Source organism: Ceratotherium simum, chromosome 40, assembly GCF_057802395.1.
Source record: "Ceratotherium simum simum isolate JZ-2026a chromosome 40, ASM5780239v1, whole genome shotgun sequence".
Lineage (NCBI taxonomy): Eukaryota > Metazoa > Chordata > Mammalia > Perissodactyla > Rhinocerotidae > Ceratotherium > Ceratotherium simum.
In genome coordinates, this window is record NC_141939.1 from 4,297,882 (window position 1) to 4,319,376 (window position 21,495).

A 21,495-nucleotide genomic window follows, 5' to 3' on the forward strand; every position below is an offset into this window, starting at 1 on the left:
TATTGTCAGTCTTTTTCATTAGAGTCATTCTAGTTGGGTCAAGTTGTACCTGTAGCTTTCTTTTTTTTTTTTTTTTGTGAGGAAGATCAGCCCTGAGCTAACATCCATGCCAATCCTCCTCTTTTTGCTGAGGAAGACTGGCCCTGGGCTAACATCTGTGTCCGTCTTCCTCCACTTTATTTGGGACGCTGCCACAGCATGGCCTGACAAGTGGTGTGTCGGTGCGCGCCCAGGATCCGAGCCCAGGCCGCCAGCAGTGGAGCGCGCGCACTTAACTGCTACACCACAGGGCCGGCCCTGTACCTGTAGTTTTAATTTTCATTTCTCTAATCACTAATGATACCGAGCATCTTTTGATACTCTCATGTCTTTCTCTATGAAGGGACTGTTCAAGTCTTCTGTCTGTCTTTCATTGAGTTGTTTGTCTTTTTATACTAAATTGCAAGAGTTCTTTTATATTTTACACATCCTTTGCAGATATGTTTTGCTAATATTTTCTTCTGCTCTGTGGCTTGACTTTTCAATTTCCAAGCAGTATCTTTTGAAGATCAAAAGTTCCTAATGTTGATGAAGTCCAATTTGTTGATTATCTTTTCTTTTATGGTAGTACAGTATGTGATCTAAGAAATATTTGTCCCCCCCAGGATGATAAAGCTATTATCCTGTGTTTCATTCTATGTTTTATAGTTTTGGCTTTTTTAAGTTTATAATCTAACTCAACTTAATATTTTGTATACGGTATGAGGAGGAATTTTTTTCTATACAGACATCCAATTCAGCACCATTTGCTGAAAAGACTATTCATCCCCATATTGAATTACCTTGACACCTTTGTTGAAAATCAATTAACCATATATTGTGGGTCTCTTTCTAGAATCTCTGTTCTGATCCATTGATCTATTTGTCTATCTTTATGCCAATATCACACTGACTTGATTACTGTAGCTCCAAAGCAAGTCTTGAGATCAGGTAGCGTAAATTCTCCAACTTGATTGCTCTTTTACAAAATAATATAATTTCTGACTATTTTGGTTCCTTTCCATTTTCATATAAATTTTAGCATTAGCTTAGCAATTTCTATAAAAATTTCTACAATTTCTGCTGGGATTTTCCTGTCTTCTTTTGTTTTAATCAAGTGTTTTTTATTTGTTTTGTTTTTAGTATTGCATTCTATCTCCTCTATTGACTTACTGGCTATATGTCTTTGGATTATTTTTCACAGATGCTCAAGGGATTACAATATTGATCCTTCACCTAGCATAGTCTAACTTGAGTTATTATACTATTTCACATATAATAATATAACTATAATTTTAATTAATATATATTTAATATAGTTATATTATTATATATAATGCATTTATAATAGTATATTTGCATTTTCACCTTTTTGTTACACATTCTGGAATTGGTTTGCTAATAATTTTTTTAGGATTTTTGCATCTATATTTACGAGTAAGATTGATCTGTAATTTTCTTTCTTGTAGTGTCCTTGTTTGGTTTTAATACCAAAGTTATGCTAGCTTCATGAAATTAATTGAGCAGCATTTCTTCTTTTTACTCTCTAGGAGCATTTTGGTAAGACTGGAATCATCTGTTCCTTGAAAGTTTGATAGAACTCACCTTTAATTATGAGCCTGGTGGTTTTTCCTGCAATGATTTAAATATAGATTTATTTTACTTTATTCAGCTTTTCTATTTCTTTTTAAGTCAATTTTGGTAAGTTTAATTTGTCTAGGAATTTATAAATTTCATCTAAGTTTTCAATATTTTCAGCATAAAATTGTTCATGATATCTTAAAAGAATTTTTTATCGTGGCAAAATATATGTAACATAAAATTTATCATTTTAACAATTCTTTTTTTTTTTTTTGAGGAAGATCGGCCCTGAGCTAATATCTGCCAATCCTCTTTTTGCTGAGGAAGACTGGCCCTGGGCTAACATCCATGCCCATCTTCCTCCACTTTATATGGGACGCTGCCACAGCATGGCTTGCCAAGCTGTGCGTCGGTGCACACCCAGGATCCGAACCAGTGAACCCCGGGCCGCCGCAGCGGGGCGCGTGCACTTAACCGCTTGCGCCACCGGGCCGGCCCCATCATTTTAACAATTCTTAAGTGTACAGTTCAGTGCAATTAAGTATTCACATTGTTGTGTAACTATCACCACTATTTCTAGAACTCTTTCGTCATCCCAAACAGAAACTCTACTCTTTGAGGAATAAATTCTCTTTTCTCCCTTCTCCAAGCACCTGGTAACCTCTATTCTTCTTTCGGTATCTATGAATTTGCTATTCTAGATACCTCATATGTGTGGAATCATATAATATTTGTCTTTTGTCTGGCTTATTTCACTTAGCATAATATTTTCAAGGTTTATCCATGTGTAGCGTGTGTCAGAACTACATTCCTTTCTGCGGTTCAATGACATCCCATTGTGTGTATGTATCGCATTTGGTTTATCCATTCATCTGTTGATGGACATTTCGTTGTTTCCACCTTTTGGCTATTGTGAATAGTGCTGCCTGAACATTGGTATACACATACCTGTTTGAGTCTCTATTTTTTAATTATTTGGGATATATACCTAGGAGCGGAATCACTGGATCATATGGTAATTCTGTTTAACTTTTTGAGGAACCACCGAACTATTTTCCACCATGGTTTCTTATTATCCGCTTAATCTCTGCAATATCTAAAAATATCTCCTCTTGTTTTATTCTTTGTGGGGTTCGTATATGTGTGCCTTCTTTCTTTTCTCTTGATAAGTCTTGACAGAATTTTCCAATCTTCTATTACAAATAATGCTGCCAAGATATAATCTTATCCAGAAGTTATTTCACATGAGTCAGTATATCAGTAGGATAAATTTCGCAAAATGGATTCGGTCGAAGTGTATTTGCATCTTGGCAGATACTGCAAAACTGCCCTCTGTGCTGGTCATTTTCCTGTTTGCCTTCAGCTCCTCCAGCAAGGAGAGACCTTTGCATGCTCTGTTCTGTATCAAGCTTCATTCTTGCCCTTCCTTGCTCTACTCAGTGTCTCAGGGGCTGAACACCTGCAAACTACATTTCCCAGATTCTCTGGCCAGCTGATAGAAGGGGAGATACTGTTGTTCTCTCTCTCTCTCTGTCTCTCTCTCTCTGTCTCTCTCTCTGTCTCTTTCTCTCTCTCTCTCTCTCTCTCTCTCTCTCTCTCGTACTGGAGGCATCTCCAGAAAGAGCTGCATGCCTTCCGAGATCTCAGCTTTGGCTGCCCCCCTGCTCCATGATTCCAGCCTTAGCCCAGCAGCCCCTCCTCTGCAATCCCACTACTGGTTGGGCATCGCCTTCTTGGTTCCAGCCCCCTGTGCAGCAACCTCAGGGATGCAGCTGTGGTTGTGCCCCTGTCTCTGTTCACACCACTGCCTCCCTTTGTTCCCCAGCCCTAGAAGTAGTAGCCTCTTCCTCCTGTGACTCATCTCTAGGTAACCTCACTTTCCCATTTTTGATCTCTTGGCTTTTTCAACACATTTTTTCTATCAGATTCCCTCTGTTTAAAATATCTAGCATGGTCTTTTTCTTTTTCTGGCTGGACCCTGACTGATAATCCTCCGTAAAGATTGTACCATTCTACACTCCCACCAGCAATGCGTGAGAGCCTTATCAACAAAACCTGGTAGAAACTTTTGGATTTTTTTTCAATCTAAGTGAAAAATGTTATTTCAGTGTAGTTTTAATTTGTATTTCCCTCATTACAAGTGAGGTTAGATATCTTTTTATATGTTTGAAAGTCCCTTGGTATTCCCCTTTCTGTTAATTGCCTGTTCATATAATTTTCTCTTTTATTCTATTGGGATGTTGGTCATTTTCTTATTGATTTCTAGGATCCTTTTATATATTAGGGAGATTACGCCTTTGTGATATGAGCTGTAAATATATTTCCTATATTTGTCTCATATTTTTGCTGATGGTGTTTTGGTTTTTTTTTTTCCCATGAAGACTGTTTTGCTATGTGATCAAACTATTTCTTTTATGGCTCTGGTTTTTGAGTCATAATTAGAGAGGTCTTTTCCATTCCAAATTTATTAAGGAATTCTCTCAAGTTTTCTTCTAGAAGTTTGTGGTTTCTTAAAGTTTCATAACTCATACCTTTTCTTTTTCTGATATTTTTCCCCTACAAATCTCTTGATCTTTTTGGCCAGCTGCCCAAAGGTTCTTTATCTTGTAAGTCCAATAACTTCACTAGGATATGTCTAAGTATTGATCCTTCTACGTGAGTTTTCCTTGGCATGTGGTGTACTCTTTCAATACGTAGATTCAAGTCTTCTTTTATTTTGTTAGTAATTTATTACGTACCGTAAAATTCACTTGTTTTGTACAAAAATTCAATGATTTTTAGTAAATTTACAGAGTTGGGCAGCTATCACTGTGCTGCATTATAGAACTTTTCTATCACCCCAAGAAATCCCTCATGCTTGTTTATAGTAATTTTTCTGTTTCCATCCCCAGGCCCCCACAACTACTACTGCTGTCTCTGTATACCTACTTTTCCTGGACATTTCGTATAAATGGAACCATATCATATGTGGTTGTTCACATCTGGCTTCTTTCACTTGGTTTATCCACAGTGTAGCATATATCAGTACTTCATACCTTTTTATTGCCAAATAGTATTCCATTGTATGATGTACCATTCATCATTTGTTAATCCATTCATTAGTTGATGGACATATTTCTACTTCTTCTCTGTTATGAATGAAGCTGCTGTGAACGTTTGTGTAAAGTGTTTGTGTAGACATATGCTTTCACTTCTCTTGGGTACATACTTAGAGGTGGAATGGTTTTTTAAGGAACTGCCAAACTTTTCTAAAGTGCCTGCACCATTTCACATTCCCCCAGCAATGTACGATGGTTCCAGTTTCTCCATATCCTCACTAATGTTTATTTCCTCTTTTTTATTATATTTATTATATCGAGCATGTATCTCATTGTGGTTTTAATTTGCAGTTCCCTAATATCTAATGATGCTGAGCATCTTTTTGTGTGCTAATTAGCCATTCATAGATCTTTTTTGGTGATATGTCTATACAAACCATTTGCCCATTTTTCAATTGGGTTGTTTGTCTTCTTAGTATTGAGTTATAAGAGTTCTTTCGGTATTCTGGATACAAGTCCTTTATCACATATATGATTTGCAAGTGGTTCATCTTTTCATTTTCTTAATGGTGTCTTTTAAAACATTTTAATTTGGATGAAGTCTAATTTTTTTCTTTTATGGTGTCATATCTAAGAACTCTTTGCTTAACCCAAGGTCATAAAGGTTTTCTCCTATTTTTTCTTCTAAAAGTTTTACAGTTTTAGTTCTTACATTTAGCTCTATGATCCATTTTGAATTAATTTGCATAAGGATATCCAATTTTTCAAGCACCATTTGTTACAAAGACTATTTTTTTCCCATGTGAGTTTTCTCAAATTATATTTTAAAATATCCTGTTCCATTGTTTAGGTTTTCTACTCAGGGGCTCCATTTATGGGTTTAACAATTCTCCTTGGTTTTCTTCTATATCTGTCATTTTCTCCCTGACCCTCTTTGACTCTATATTTCCATTTTATTTTGGTCCCTTTTCTTATTTCTGCGCCTCTCACTGAACTGTCTGCAGGGTCTCCTCTCTCTTGGGCTCCTTTTTATACTGTCTTCCTTTCTGTGATGTTTTTTCTTGTACTTGTTTTCTGAGTTTTGTCGGCTCACATTTCCTCGTCTGAGTCCTGAGCTCGCGCTGGGAGTGTATTTTTGCTGGCACTTTCTGCACTCTGCTCCCATCAGGCTGTGCTCCCCGCTGTCTGTCTTGCCCTTCGCTCCCCCGCAGGTGACTTCCGCTGCTCTGCACCCCTTACGACTTCCATGGCAATCACGGCTGCCTTTGGCCGTCCTTCTGTGTATGTTGAGTCTGCAGATTATATCTGTCTCTTTGTTTTGCTGAAAATGGAGTTATTTTCCTTCTCCTTGTTGCTTTTGTATTCTATCCAAGAGTAGTAGAAGAAAATTGCCAGTGTGTATCCCCACGCTCACGTCTGATAACCCCAGTCATGGATCTCTCTGCTTATTATTCTAATGATTCACTCAGTGCCAGCATCTGGAACTGGTGTCTTCCAACAGTTCTGGAAAATTATCAGAAATTTTCTCTTTGGAAATTACCTCTTCCCCTTGTCTCTTATACCTCCTTCTTGAATTCACTCTATCCTCTGTGGAACTTCTCATTCTGTTCTTCACATTTTTAAATCTCTCTTCCATATTTTTCATCTCCCTGGGCTGCATGCTGCACAATTTCTTCTAGATCTTCTAGGAAAAGCCTTGGGTAACCATTCTATTTAAAATTTTTTGGCAGCTCTTTATCCCCTTTCCCCACTTTATTCTTCCCCATAGCATTTTCCACCATTTCATGCACTGTATTTTATGTGTTTGTCTTTTTTGCCCCCACTATTTTTTAAATTCTTAAGCAAACTTTTGACTCAAGAATAACATACCTATGGGAAAATACACAAACCAAAGTGTCCAGCTCAATGAATTCTCACAAAGTAAACACACACACATAACAACATCAGACTGTGAAACAGAGTCCCAACCTCCCCAAGGACTCTTGAGCCCCACTACCCCCATCCCCACCAAGGCAACCACTCTCCTAACCTCCAATTTGTTTTGTCTGGTTTTTAACTTTACATAGAAGAAATCATATAGTACATAATCTTTTGTGTCTGGCTTCTTTTGCTTATCATTTTATTTGTAAAATGCATTCACAAACTTGGATATTGTTGGCTGTGTTGTAGTTCATTTATTCTCATTGCTGTATAGTATTTCATTATGCAAATATACCATAATTTATCCCTTCTCCTACTGAGGGAGATTTTGGTGGTTTCTAATTTTGAACTATTATAAATAGTGCTGCTGTGAACATTTTTCTTCACATCTTTTGATAACGTGGTGTACACCTTTCTGTTGAGTGTATACCTAGGAACAGATTGCTGGGTTAGAGAGTGTGTGTACTGGTTCTAAGCTGCTCATTTTCTTGGAAGTTTATCTGTGGGAATCCTCTGGGACTTGACTAAAGTTTCATGCTCCAGAGAGGATTTGTCTTTGCTTTCTCCAGTTACCTGGGGCACTGCCAACCGGAGACCACTTTAAATTTTCTCCAGACCACAGAGGTGGCATGAATGCAGAATGCAACCTGCATGAAGCCCCACTTGTGGTTACAAGTTTTCAGGAAAATTTCCTGCGCCCTCTACCCAGATGCACGCTGGAGATGAGCAGGTTTCCTCACTGTCTTCTGTGTGGTGGATTATGTCTCATCGACTGAGGGTTTGTTTTCAGAGTGCCAGCATTTCATGGTGTATTAGTTTGCTAGGGCTGTCATAATAATGTACCACAAACTAAATGGCTTATAACAACATAAGTGACTTCTCTCACAGTTCAGGAGGCTAGAAGTCTGATATCAAGGTGTTGGCAGGGTTGGTCCCTTCTGATGGATCTGAGGGAGAATCTGCTCCATGCCTTTCTCCCAGCTTTTGGTGGTTGCCTGCCATCTTTGGTGGCTTGGCTTGTAGACGCATCGCTCCATCTCTGCCTCTGTCTTCACATGGTGTTCTCCCTCTGTCTCTGTGTCTTCACACGGCTGTCATCTCTCTGTGTCTCTCTCTTCTTATAAAGACACCAGTCATATTGCCTTAAGGGTCCACCTTACTCCAGTATGACCTCATCTTAACTAATTACAGCTGCAATGACCCTATTTCCAAATAAGGTCACATTCTGAGGTAGTGGGAGTTAGGACTTCAACCTATCTTCAGAGGGGACACAATTCAACCCATAACACGTGGGGTCTCCTGGCAGACTGCCCACCCGGGGCAGCACTAGGCTTTCTTCTCCTGACCCCTGTGCCCTGGCAGTTGCCAAAGAGAAGTGCAACTTCTCCAAGATTTGCCAGAAATTCAGAGGACAAAAGTCAGCTTTGCTTCTGCTTGCCTCGCAGATTTTCTGCTTTTACTTTATTTTTGGCTTCTGTGGATTTCTTCCTTTTACGCTAACTTAGAAATACATGTCAGAAAAAGAATCCCTTATGTTTCATCTAGCTTGTCCCCCTCATTTCAATAAGGAACATCGCAAGGGAACCCATTCTGCCAGCACTGTTTTTTATCCATGCTTGCTCCCCTGACCCCACTCCTCTGCACTGGCAGGCCCTTTATGGTAGATGTCTGCCCACTGCAATCAAACCCTGGGTCTCCTCCTGAATCAGGGCTCGCTCATCCTCGGCCTTGCAGACCACCCAGAAGGGAGGCCCTAGCTCGAAGCGTGCCCCTTGCCTTGGCATCTCGCCTGAGGCTAAGGACGCGGGGCTGTGGAGCTAGACACCTGCCTTATGACTACAGGCTGTGCCATATCAGGCAACTACTTCCCACCTCTAGCCTGGATTTTCCCACCTGTAAACTGGGGACTTTGAAAGGCTGCGTGACACCCCGAGCACAATGAATGCTCGATAAGGCTAGCCATGTTCATCAAAGTGCATGCATTCTCAATTGGCCCCCAGCTCACCCTCTGGGGGGAGGGGTCCAATTAGGATTATTAGCAGATCACATTCTTGAGGAATGTAGCTCAGGGAAGGTCCTCTGAGGGGACACAGTGAGGGAGACCTCCCAGAATCCCTCAGACACCCCCACATGTGTCTCTGTGTCTCAGGGAACATCTACCATTACGTGCCCTGGTACAACACCAAGCCAGTGGTGGCCGTGACTTCCTACTGGGAGGACGTCAGCTTCCGCATGAACTGCCTCAACCTCCTCCACTTCACTCGGGACCGCCTGGTGAGTGGTGCAGGAGGGGTGCAGGGAAGGATCCAGATCATCGATGGGAGATGTGGGAAAATGAATCGCAGCCCTAGGAAACCGGTCACTCACCTCGCTCATGCTTTCCACACCAATTGAGATGGGAGTGCCAGACCAGTGCTAGGCACTGCAGACACAATGGTGAACAAACACAGCCCCTGTCCTCCCCATCTGGAAGTTGGATATGCCCCGAGTTACTCCACAGTGAACCAGGGCTGCAGTGGAGATACAGGTCCCGAGAGCTATGGGACAGAGAGACTGGGGGTTGGGGAGAGGACTTGAAGAGAGGATGGTCAGAAGAGGTGTCTGAAAAGCAGATGACATGGAGCAGAGTCTTGAAGAATGAGGAGTTTGTTGGGGGCGTGGTGGGGGTGCAGAGAAGAGAATAACGTGCAAAGCCATGGTGACATGAAGTTCAGGGGTGGCAGGGGCACGGAGATGTTGTGGAAATAAGGCCAGAGAAGCTGGGAGGGGTCAGATCACAAAAGGTCTTAGGTGATCTGTCAAAGAAGGAAGCCACTGAACAGTTGTAGGCAGGAGAGCCACATGGCGCCTCCACCTCAGACACGGCTTCCTGGCACCTACCGAAGAGAAGCCCAGGGTCAGCACTCTGCACTCCTTCACAGTCCCACCCTATCCTGGCTCCTTCCTTCCACCATTTCTTCTGTTGGGTAGTGGGGAGGAAGTGTGGGGATCCTAGCCTTGCAAGGGCATGTGACAGCTTTGAACTGACCTCCCAGGTTACTCCTCAAAGGTCCTGGCTGAAAACAGCTTGGGCTGATCAGCCCTGTAGCCTGTCCCGGGTGAGCCCCATGCTCACTTTCTGTTTCTCTCCCGCTGGACAGAAAGCCAATCTAGACACCCTGAAATCCATGAGGAATCCGAGGGACCCAGCTCTGCTGCCCCAGTGGGAGAAACTGCTGAGGGAGCTGGCGGAGGACTGCAAGTAGGAATGGACGTGCTGCACCTGGGGCTGGGCTGGGGGTTCAGACCAGTACCCTACAGGGCAACCCCGCCCCCGCCACAACCCTCCCCCCACACCTCCTCAAGAAATATGAGCTCTGCTCAGATCTCTCCCCAGCTTGAAACCCAAACACCAGAGTGGCTTCTCTCCCATTCGGGCCTCCCCGAGAATGGCCCTGACCTCCTCGCCCAGCGCTGTCCCTGCTGTCCCCACACCCACACCTGGGGTGCTCCTACCAGACCAAGGCTCTCCCTGTTACCCACACAAGCCCTGCACCGTCCCGGCCCCACACCCTTTCTCCTGCTGCTCCTTCTGTCCACAACGCCCTCTTCAGAGCTCTGCCTGTTCCGGAAGATTCATTGTAAGGCCTCTCCCGGCTCCACACCCCACTTGGATCCTCACCCCTACCCTCCAGGGCTTGGTTGGCCCCTGTCTCATGGCTCACACCCCTCTCCACAAGAAGGTCCTTGAGCACAGGCCTGGCACACTGCAGGGGCTGGGAGGACGGGAGAGGGGGATGGAATCCAGGGGCCAGGCCCTCAGGGAGCAGGCTTCCTCAGGAGGGATGCTGGCCCAGGGCTCCCTGGGCCAGGCCAGCAGGGATGGGGCAGGATCTCGAGTCTAGGAAGGGCACATTGGCGGAAGGCAGGGCGGGAGGGTGGGAGGCAGTGAGACAGGAGAGAGGCCCAGCCCCTCCTGCCTATTCTGGCCACAGGCGCCCTCTGCCCTGCATGACGGATCAGCCCAAAGCCACCGAACTGGACAAGAAGAGGTGGCAGCTCCGCAGTGTCCTCCTGCAGGAACTGGCCCAGAAGGCCAAGGAGGCCAAGCCCAGGGACATGGTGGCCACCGTGGAGGGCTGGCTGTACCGCCTCAACGCCGTGCTCCCCGAGGTGGGCGTGGACACACCGGCCGGGGAGCAGGCCCTGGACATGGCCGCGCAGGCCTGACGCTCTCCCGCCTCGGCAGCCCCAGATGAGCCTCCCGGACGTGACGATCTGGCTGATGTCCAAGGAGCAGCGAGTGGCCTACGCGCAGGTGCCCGCCCACAGCATCCTGTTCTCCCGGACAGGGGCCCCGCACTCTGGCAGTTTCTGTGGGAAGACACAGACCCTCCTCCTGCAGGTGGGGAAGCGGGGAGTCCTCAGGCCGCCCCAGTCCTCAGGGGAGGAGAGGGCCCAGAAATACCCCAAGGGAGAAGTGCTGAACTCTCGGGGCAGCCCCCACGAGCCTCCCCAAGGGCATGCCCACCTCCTCTCTCCTGGGTCCTTTACCAGGTAACATGGGGTTTAAACTGTCTCCAGAGGAAGGCAGGGGCCTGTGACCAACAGCACGTGGCTGGTGCCAAGTCCATGTCTCTCATAAATATTCCTCAAATTCGTCTCCTCTCTCATCCTCACACCACACTTGTTCCAGTCTCTTGTCATCTCTCCCCTGGAGCACAATTGGGTGCCATCAAAAATATTTAATGTCTATAAGGTTTGGGCACCAGCCCATCCTATCAGCTGCAAGCCATAAATAACGCTGACGGACCAGCACCCCGCCCTGACCATAGCCCCCTGCCTCCACCTCGCCCCTTGGGAGGCAGACGGGGACACTCCCTCCCTCTTGGACATGTCCCTGGCTCCCCATTGCCTCCTGGAGAAGGCTTAACCTCCCTGGCCTGGCCCCAGCCACCTCTCCCTTCATGAGCCCTCTTGGGCCCCACACTTTGGGCTTCCCTGCTGCTAAACCTGCCTGCCCTTTGCCCTTTCCACCATTGTGGAAGGCCCCTCCCGTGCCCACCTGAGCCCTTCTCATCCTGCAAGAACCACTGAGACTTGAATCCTGGCTCTATCTATCACCGCCTTGTGTGACCCTGGGCCAGCTCCTGACCATGTGTAGGCCTCAGTCTGCCTCTCTGTAAAACGGGCCTGGGGATAATGATTGCCATCTCGCCGTGGTGTGTGGGGATCGCAGCACATTTGTACGCTGCATATTCGGCACTTAGCACAGGGCCGGGCATGGAGCAAGCATGTGATAAATGATCGCTGGTCCGTTGTCCACATCACCATCATCACCGCTCTGCTGTGGAGCCTCCCCAGGCTCCCTAGGCAGCACTGCCCCCTCCCCACAACCCCCACCAGCCTCCCTGTCATGCATGGGGTCACAGGCATAACCGCTCTGGAAGGCAGGAACTCTGCATCCCACACTTTTCAGGCCCAGCAGTTAGCACAGCTGAGGCCGCTGCTCCCAGGGCTGAGGGTGAAGGGCCAGGTGTGAGTGACCCGTTCCAAGTGTGTGTGCCTCTCCCTCACCCACGCCCCTGCCCCCGGGGGACCCACACCCTTGTGAGGTTAACCTGCCTCTGGCTCAGTACCCAGAGGGTGAAGGACAGAAGAACACGCTCCCGGCTCACCTCCGGGTCTGCATGTGGCTCGGCAACGTCACGGACAGCAGGGACCTGCAGCTGCTCCGCCAGGGCGAAGTGGTCGTGTACGCGGAGACGGTGAGCGCGGGCCAGCTGGGGCAGGAGTGGCGTGAGGCTGCAGGAGCCCAGCACCCAAGGCAGAGAAAGGCATTCCTGGCAGAACCTGAGAATTGTGAAAGGGGGTCTGATAGAGACAGGTCACAGAGACTAGACAACCTCAGAGGCTGCCAGCTCAGGGTGCCTCGTTGACAAGCCATGGGCCTGTGGTGACAGAGGGGCAGCTGAGTGGTCCCCCGGGGCTGGTCCCTCTCTCCCTGATGGAGGTTTATTGGGAATTTCTCCCAGTTAGTCCAGGGCATGTGAGGTGACCCAGGCTCCAACTTGCAGGGGGGCTTGTCTGTCACCAACACAGCAGCCCGGGACCCCTGCAGACTCTAGCTGGGTCCTTCTGGTGAGTCTGGTGGTCCCAGGGAGGGGGAGGCCTGGGAGAGTCAGAGGAGCAGGAAATGAGGCATCTCCCCACAGAACCATAAACCCAGGGTGACGTACGCAGCCAGCCAGAGACGTCTCTAGAATCAGAGGAGGGGGAGATCACCCTTGCTCCCTGGGAGGACCTGGCTCAGGAGAAAGGCCTGAGAGCAGGAGGGAAATAAGTTTCAAGTTTCAGGCTTTGTAATTTACTGAGTGAAAACATATCTTTATGGTTCCTAAGTTGCGTGTTGTGAATGGATGTATTGTAATATCTGTAACCAGCCCCTACGCAGGGCTTGGAGACGCCGAGATGGACTGGGGATTCAGGATGAGGCGCAGGGAGCAGGGACTGCGTGCCCGGCAGGGGAGTGTGGAAGCAAAGGCTCAGAGGCAGCAAAGATGTGGCAAGTGGTGGAGCAGGACTGGGCTCCCCAGGGTCAGCAGTGACACAGGGTAGACAGGTCACATCACAGACATGGCCAGGATCTCACACAGGCATCCCCCCCCACTCCACCCCTTGGTAGCTGAGCAACCTGGTTAGAGTTGACCTCTGAGCCTCAGTCTGCTCGCCTGTGAAATGGGAGTGTGGGGATTATAGGCAATAGTTCATGTAAGGCCCTTGGATTGATGAAGGCAGCCTGCCTGTGCGGAGTGACAGCTGGGGGACAGGTCTGCCCCATGATAAGTGATGACACAAGCTCCTGGCCCAATGGCAGGGGCCACATGGCCCTTTCTTGCCTGATGACCACATTTCTAGGGGGTGCCTGCAGCCCAGAGTGGGGGGCCCAGGGCGGGGCCCCATGTCCCAGTGTGTGCTGGGGAGGTGGCAGACACTAATGGCCTCCCCTCCCCCAGTACGAGAACCAGGCCAAGTATAAAGACCAGTGGGGGCAGCAGGGGCTGTACCGGTGCCCCAAATTCTCGGACGTCATGGGGCACAAGGCCCTCCCCAAGGAGGATTTCAAGGCACCCCACGGATGGCACTGGCAGGGGCAGTGGACAGTGGAGCCTCAGAGGAGGTAAGGCTAGGGTGCAGGGCCTGGAGCCTGTGTGCCCCTGGACACGCAGCACTGGAGTTGACACTTCTTTTCACCGGGGAGGGCCAGTTAGCAGCAGCCCAGAGAGGTGGGCACACAGCCACTGTAGCCTGGTCCCTGGGGGTAGGGTGCACAAGACAGAGGGCCCTGTCTACCACCCTGCCCTGGATGCCAGGGCCCCTCACCCAGCCTCGCCCACAGTGGGTGTGACTGCCAGGCAAGGGAGCACTCAGCCAGCAGAGGAGGACCCCGGGGGCCTATAAGTTCAGGGAGCTATGCTGGGAACTCGGGGTCTCGCTGCCCCCAGACTCCTCCTGGACACAGACATCAACAAGAGCCAGGTGCTGGAGGAAGTGTACGAAAACCAGCACCGCGACACCACGGGGGCCTGGGTGCCAGCGGCCATCCCCAACACGGATATGGTGAGTGGGGGCTGAAGCTGCCCCAGAGGATGTGGGGGGGCAAGCAGTGCAACCAGGTGGACACCTTGGAAGCTGGGTTGTCCGAGTGGAAAGAGCACTGGACCAGGGGTTACCATCTGAGCCTGCTCCCCACACACTGGGGGACCCTGGGTGAGCCCTGAGGGGGTTTGTACCCCAAGACGGCAGGTAGAGAGACCTTAAATAGACTGTAAGGAACAACAAAAGGGGGCAGTGTTTCCTTCCCAGGCCTTTTTCAAGGGTCGTGTTCACCCTGGAGGACAGGATCCATTGGGGCTAGTCTAAGCCAGGGCTGTCCAACAGAACCTTCTGTGATGATGGAAACGTTCTATACCCCCGCTGTCCACATGTGGCCATTGAGTACTTGACATGTGGCCCTTGTGAGAGGAGGACCCGAACTTTGACTTTTGTTTCATTTTAATTAACTTAAGTTTAAGTAGCCCCAGGAGGCTGGTGGCCGCAGCACTGGACAGCGCGGGTCTCACGCGTCTGTCCCACGTGCTACCCTCCCTCCGCGAAGACAGGGCGGCCTGGGCTGGGGCCGCAGCAGCTGGCTGAGACTGTGTCACACTGTTTTTCACAGTCGTTAGTGTGGTTATTCCCTGTTTATGGTGAGTGACACTGATTTCCCATTGGTAGTGGTTATGTAAAATTTTCTTTTAAAAATACCTTGATTTACAGTTCAAAAAGGCAAGTCAGTAAAAGCATATTAAGTGCATATGCGGGTGGCATCAGACGTAGCGAGTGCTGTCTGCTCCAGGGGGCGGGAGGCCGCTGTGTCCACTGTAGGCAGAGTGAGTGAAGGTGGCCTCCTAGCTCAGATGCCCCTCGGCCCACCCCCTCTGTCCGCCCACAGGACGGACAGCCCGTGGAGGCCCGGGAGAATGTGAGGTGCCCCCAAGGCTGGCACGTTAGGAAGAACTGGACTGTGGAGCTGAACCACGCGGTGGATGATGAGGGTCAGTCCTCTGCTCACCGGCTGAGGCCAGGAGGGCCTGGGGCTGCCCAGGTCCGACACTTCCCCCAGCCTGAAAGCAGCCAAGCTCTCGGTGGGAGGGGCCGGAACTCCTGGGGGGCCCCCACCCTTCCCACAGATGTGGGCCTCTGTTTTGAGCCAGGGCAGGTTGTAAGCGCCTCCCCAGCACTTGAACAGGGACCTGGTCATGGAGCCTGGTTCATTCAATGGGCTGGAAGTCTGAAGACCTGGGCTCAAGACGCAGACTCTGCTGCTTATGGGCTGGGTGACCTTGTGCAGACGTCTCAGGACGTCTCTGAGCCTCACCTTCCTCATTTGTAAGATGGGCAGTTGGGCCCAGGCCACCCAGGTGACACAGTGTGACCACACCTTCCTTTGTGGAAGGAAGTCTCCTTTCTGGCACCTTCCAGGGCCAGAGAGACCAGGACATGAGGGAAAGCACTGCTCCTTTAGCCTGCCTCTCTGGGGCCCATCTCTCAGGCCCGTCCAAGCCTCCCAGCCTGTGGGCACCTTGGCACCCCCGGGCCGTGGTCCTGCCCCTGCAGGTTGGGAGTACGGAGTGGGGATCCCGCCGTCGGGCCTGCCCCGGGTCTGGAACTCAGTGGAGAAGACCTACTACACGTGCCGCCGCCGGCGCTGGGCGCGCATGCGCTACCGGAACCATGGGAAGCTGAGCCACGAGCAGGAGACTCTGTCCTTCCTGCAGCTGGTGAGGGGTCCGCCTGGGCAGGGGCCTGGTGGGGCCTCAGACGGGGTCCACTTTGGGCCGTGGCAGAAGGGAGCCCCTGCTCTCCCCACTGCAGCACCACCCCAGCCTGGTTGAGGAGGAGCAGGGCTGGGAATATGGCACATTTGGCTCCAAGTTCCACCTGAACCCTCAGCCGCAGAGCCGGTTCCGCCGCCGCTGCTGGCACCGCAGGCTGGCCCCCAACAGGCACAAGGGCATTGCACCCATATTCCTTCTGGAGGGATCCTTGGTAAAGCCTCAGCAGGCTAGGTGACTCCTCCCTGCAACCCTACCTCCCAGAGCCAGGGCCCAACCCGGGTGTGGCAGACAGCCCCACATGCCCCCTGACCGCTCCGGGGTTGGCAGTCTGGGCCCCAGATACACATCCTCAGGCTTTGGAGGGTGGAGCCCATAAGGGGAGAAGGGTGACCTGGGCCTGGGCTAGAGGAGAAGCTGGGCTAGGGAAGAGCACCCAAGAGCCTCAGGGGAGACTGTCCTGGGCACAGGGTATGGATCTGAAAGAGCAGGCTGAGAAGGAAGGGGACAGGACGCCATCACGGGGTCTGAGCAAAATGTTCAGGGACTCCTGGAGGCCTGCCCCAGAGGACACCCACCCACCCAACCTGCCCTTCATCTACTGCATCTTCAACAGTGAGCATTTCACTGAGAGTCTGTTTGGGTGGCCCCAGAGGCCGTCTCTGAGGGCAGAGAGTGGGGGGCGGGGGATGGGGATCCTGGGGACAGGTGACGGACGTGGCTCCTCTCTGACCCAGAGCCCCACTACTACCAGCTTTTCTGCTACATCTACCAGGCCCGGAACCTGATGTCCAACCAGATCCATTCCTTCCAGGGTAGGTGGCAGGCACCCCTTCTCCCCTAGCCCCCTCGGGCTCCCCTGCTGTGGCCACCCAGCAGTATAAAGAACGTGGCAAGCAAGTGGGTGACAAGCATGCAGGCCCCTCCCCAGCAGCTCATGGCCCTGGTTTAGGGAAAAGACACAAAAACAAAGAATACAAGGCAGGGCTGCTCTTGAGGTGTGTCCCCAGTGCTGTGGATTCAAGAAGGGGGAGTTGTGGAGGCTTCACCCTTGGGGACCATTTAGCTGGGCCTTGAAGAGGGAGGAGGAACTTGCTGGCAGAGTACTGATGAGACATGAAGGCAAGAGAGAGGGTGACATGTTGGGAACCACGTTGCTTGCGTTGGATAGAAGATGAGGGCTGGGGAGGAGGTGTGGCAACTTCCAGCCTTGTGCGGAGGAGGACCCGCGGGAGGTCTCAGATGAGTCACACGCATGCTCCTGCCCCGTCCTATTAGTGGGACTATTTGTAAGGAGCCACGTTGCTGGATGAGGGTCTGAGCCAGGGCAGTGGGTGTCTGCTGGAAGCTGTGTCCTCTGGGCATCAGCACCCACATTGAGACGGCCACGTGTTGTTCCCCGATGCCAAGGCTGATGCTGTGGAAGGACAGCCACAGGTAGCCTCTGCCCTAGAACTCCTCCAGAGGAGCCACCAGGCCCTCCATCTCTGTGACACCCAGGCCTAAACCGTGGTAGTATAAAAGAGACATGGATAGAACCAAATGATCCTTGGCCTCTGGTTAAACGCCCATTTGCTCTGCGGCTTACACTGAAGTGGCCTTCTCGACAGCTGGCAATGGCTGTGGCTGCCCTGCCTGGGCCTCCCTGGGTACCTGGTCCAGTGGCGGCAGCAGCCAGAGAGGGGAGCCTCACTTCACAGCTCAAAGGCACAACTCTCTCCTCTCCTACCACCCTCCAGAGCCCTTCATTCGGCTGGTCTTCTTGAACCACAGCCAGTGCACCCAAACCCTGAGGAGCTCTGCAGCCCCTACATGGGCCCAGACACTCATCTTCCAGCACCTCCTTCTGTATGAGAACCCCCAGGACACCAAAGAGAGCCCACCACTCGTGGTGTTAGAACTGTGGCAGCGGAACTCCCAGGTAAGGAGGGCTGGGCTGGGCAGAGTTGCTGAGGGGTTTTTATTCCAGAGAATACACGCAAAGTGCTCCAGTGGGGCCTGCTTTGCAGAGAGCGTCATGTAAACACAGGTGTTAGCCCTTATCCGGGAGCTGTCAGAATCCCAGGGGAGGAGCCTGAACCCTGCCAGCTTGGCCTCCACGCTTTGTGAACTTCCCCTTCCCTCCAGGGCAAGGAGAGCTTGTGGGGACGGAGCATGTGGTCCCCGGTGGTCTGGCTGGATGTCCAAAACCGGATCCTGCCCCCTATGAGGTGGCACCCCCTTGTAAAAGAGTTGGAGGAGGAAGAGGGCGAGATCTTGGCATCCTGTGAGCTGATCCTTGAGACTGAGGTACTGGGAGAGAGGGCCTGACTGGGAAGTGTGGTGCTCAGTGCTCCCACCCTGCCCCATTCCACTGCCACAAGTTCCCACAGCCAGCGGTCCCCAACTCCAGCCCCTCAGGAAAGGCCTAGGGCCTGGGAACCAGAACACTGGGCTTGGTGATGCCGGCCTGCCCAGCCTCTCCCCTAACTCCCCCACCAGCTTCTGCCCATGGGTCTCTGGGGCCTCCTCAGTTGAGCCCTCTTAGGGACCTGCTTGAGTTGGGGGTGGGGGACAGCAGGACCAGCCCAATGGGGCTCATGCTCACTGCTCTCCCACCTCGTCCCTTCAGAGTCTCAGAGAGAAACTGCCACTCTTAAGTGTTCCTTGGAAGAATGGGGTCTACACACTCCCCAAGAGTATCCAGCCCACGCTAAAGAAAATGGCTATTGAGGTGACCATGGTGCGGGGCGGGGAGGGTGGGCAGGACACAGGCGTAATCACCCAGAGCAGTCGAGCGCCGTGGAGCTCTCTCTGCTGACCCTCCTTGGGCCTTCCTGACTACCTGACCCAAAGCTTGGACCCCAAGAAGATACTATCTGAGAGATGGAGAGAGACAGGAGACAGATGAAGAGCAGAGGCTCTGATAGAATGTTGTAAATTATTCTAATGCCAATCTCTGTAGTGGGGAGGAGACAAGGGCTTTAGCGTTCATTATCGCATTCAAGCCTCACGCTGTCCCTCCAGAGAAGGAAACTGAGGCTCTGAGACAGAGTATCCCATGCACAGCGACTCAGGGGCTAAGTGGCAGAGCCAAGATTTGGGCTCGGCCCTGCCTGACTCCAAATGCCAGGCTGTTTCTGTCTTTTGACAGTAGCTTGGAGGTCCCCATGTCAGAACCTTTGTGCTCTGCCACAAACCTGACAAAGAGCAAAAAACGGTCAGGTGGTCATGGCACTGGAGCCTTCCCTGAGATCAGGCAACCCCGCTCTGGAGTAAGGGCACGGACAGTTCCTGGGGTGCCTAGTGTCTATCAGTTAGAATGAGGTCATAGGGTACTGGGTCACGGAATGGCCATGGGGTTCTACGGGATACAAGTCAGCAATGAGCTAGATGGCACAAGGGAAGCCTGAGAAATCTGAGGCATTCCCTGCTCTGTGTGCCTCCGAGGCAGCCGGCCTCAGGAACTCACTCCTGAGAACTGATCAGCGGCCAGACGAGGCCGCAGGTGAGGAAGGGCCATACCTAAGGGGCACTGGAGGTCGGTGAAGGCTACAGTCTTAGGGGCCAGAGGGCACCTCCCTCACGGAGGAGGCAGGGCAGCAGCCAGGCCGAGGACAAGCACTGAACCCTCCCAGGACAGGAGACCTCGGTGAGCCCTCAGACTCGGACTTCACTCAGCCGCATGTCCTGGCCCTGCTCCGTGACACGCCATCACTCCCAGGACAGCCCCTCTCTCTGGCCAGGACCCCATGACAGAGGCACTGCCTGCCCTGTGCCCCGCCCTCCTCCTCTGTTCTGCCAGATCCTGGTCTGGGGCCTTCGGAACATGAAGCAGGTGCGCTCCCCTCAGCTCCTGGTAGAATGCTGGGAGGAGTCCCTGCAGACAGAACCCATCAGGGACTTCCAGACCAACCCCAACTTCACCGAGTCAGTCCTCTTCCTCACGCTGGTAAGAAGGCCTCAAGCAAGGGCTGGGCAGCCCTCTCCTCATGGGAGGCCTCACGTTCTCGCCTCTCTTGGGGCTGCAGTTCATGCCTACGGAGGAGGCCTACGTGCTGCCCCTCATGTTGAAGGTGGTGGACAACCGGGACTTTGGCCAGCAGACCGTGGTGGGTCAGGCCAGCGTCGACTCCCTACAGCCCTACTTCTGTGACCCCTGGGCTCGGGACTACGTGCCTCCATGGCGTCCAAGTACGGCCCTTCCTCCTTGCCCTTCCCCAGCCCTCACCAACAGGCTGGCACGGAGTGGGCGAGGCCCTGGCTGCCTGTGGGGTTGGTGTCCCTCCTCCTCACCCTCCTCCCTTCTCCTAAGACTCACGATTGTGCTCTCTCCACACAGTGCTGTCTGTGAACAAGTACCAGGAGGTGAGTAAAGGGCACGAGGTCCCACCTTCCCCCACACCACTTACAGGGAACAACCCTTGTCCCTGAGGAGGGGTGGAGGTTAAACAGAGCTGATATCTGCACCCCCAGTGTGAGGCCCACCTGTACACGGGAACTCTAAAGCAGTGATTCTCAACCGGGACTGCACACCAGAAGTGCCTGAGAGTTTAGGCCCAGTAGCGTAGTGGTTAAGTTCGTGTGCTCTGCTTCGGTGGCCCGGAGTTCGCAGGTTTGGATCCCAGGCACAGACCTACGCATGGCTCACCAAGCCATGCTGTGGCAGGCATCCCACACATAAAGTAGAGGATGATGGACACAGATGTTAGCAACAATCTTCCTCAGCAAAAAGAGGATTGGCAAGAGACGTTAGCTCAGGGCGAATCTTCCTCTCACACTCACACACACACTCTCACACACACACACACACACACACACACACACACGCACCAAACCCTGATAGCCAGGCCACTGACCATTCCACCAGAACTGCTGGGGCTAGGACCCAGGCATCAGCATTTTTTAAGCCCCTGGCCCCCCTCCCAGGTGATTCCAATGTTTTCAAGTTTCAGAACTATGCTCTAGAGCAGCACTTGTCACACTTGAATGCACAGGAATCCTGGGGACAGCTTGAGCAAAAGCTGATTGTGATGCAGTAGGCCTGGGGCCTGAGGCTTGAGGTTGTGCGTTTCTGAGCCCTTCCAGAGTTCAGTCAAGGCTGTGGGCAATGAGAACTAAGAACTATGCTCACCCTCCTTCTTGCCCCCAGTCCTATTTCTGAAGAGCCTTCAATTAAAAGGCCTATGTGAAGGGCAAGGGAGCCAGGGAAATAGCCCTGCCTCGACCCCTCTCTCCTTCTCCAAGTCAGAGATGATGAGCGGGCTACAGGCTGCTGGGCCTCACCTCGTTCACTGCTCTCATTTTTCAGCTCCTAGGTTACCTCTATGAAAAGTTCTGGTTCAAGTCCAGCAAAGGCGAGGTGATGTAGGCTCAGCCCCAGGGAAGGAACAACTCCAGGCAGCTCAGGGAGGTGGGGGTAGCATGACCCTGGCAGAGGAAGGCCACTGTGTCTTCTCCCCAAGGGCCAGAATGACCCTCTTCCCTGCCAGGATGAATACGAGCATGAAGTGGATTGGTGGAGCAAGCTGTTCTGGGCCACAGGCGATCTTCAGAAGCCCCTCAAGTACAAGGACAAAGACTACCACACCCTGAAGGTTTGG

The 21,495-nt window shown here is 51.3% G+C and overlaps 1 protein-coding gene across 2 annotated transcripts in view; it reads left to right on the plus strand.

Annotated features, from left to right (window-relative positions):
* FER1L5 (fer-1 like family member 5) overlaps window positions 1-21,495 on the plus strand; it is a 54,090-nt gene that overhangs the window by 26,162 nt on the left and 6,433 nt on the right. The window contains exons 20-39 of one of the 2 annotated variants that reach the window (XM_087426168.1): window positions 8,707-8,831; window positions 9,698-9,798; window positions 10,532-10,709; window positions 10,786-10,941; window positions 12,173-12,304; window positions 13,553-13,716; window positions 14,042-14,156; window positions 15,031-15,133; window positions 15,696-15,904; window positions 15,975-16,127; window positions 16,384-16,528; window positions 16,651-16,728; window positions 17,653-17,834; window positions 18,041-18,217; window positions 18,537-18,626; window positions 19,698-19,844; window positions 19,924-20,086; window positions 20,235-20,260; window positions 21,204-21,254; window positions 21,385-21,489. In XM_087426168.1, coding sequence (XP_087282294.1) covers window positions 8,707-8,831; window positions 9,698-9,798; window positions 10,532-10,709; window positions 10,786-10,941; window positions 12,173-12,304; window positions 13,553-13,716; window positions 14,042-14,156; window positions 15,031-15,133; window positions 15,696-15,904; window positions 15,975-16,127; window positions 16,384-16,528; window positions 16,651-16,728; window positions 17,653-17,834; window positions 18,041-18,217; window positions 18,537-18,626; window positions 19,698-19,844; window positions 19,924-20,086; window positions 20,235-20,260; window positions 21,204-21,254; window positions 21,385-21,489 — 2,600 coding nt within the window. Of the gene's footprint in view, window positions 1-8,706; window positions 8,832-9,697; window positions 9,799-10,531; window positions 10,710-10,785; window positions 10,942-12,172; window positions 12,305-13,552; window positions 13,717-14,041; window positions 14,157-15,030; window positions 15,134-15,695; window positions 15,905-15,953; window positions 16,128-16,383; window positions 16,529-16,650; window positions 16,729-17,652; window positions 17,835-18,040; window positions 18,218-18,524; window positions 18,627-19,697; window positions 19,845-19,923; window positions 20,087-20,234; window positions 20,261-21,203; window positions 21,255-21,384; window positions 21,490-21,495 lie in introns of both variants that reach the window. The other variant, XM_014791641.2, reaches the window with a different exon arrangement.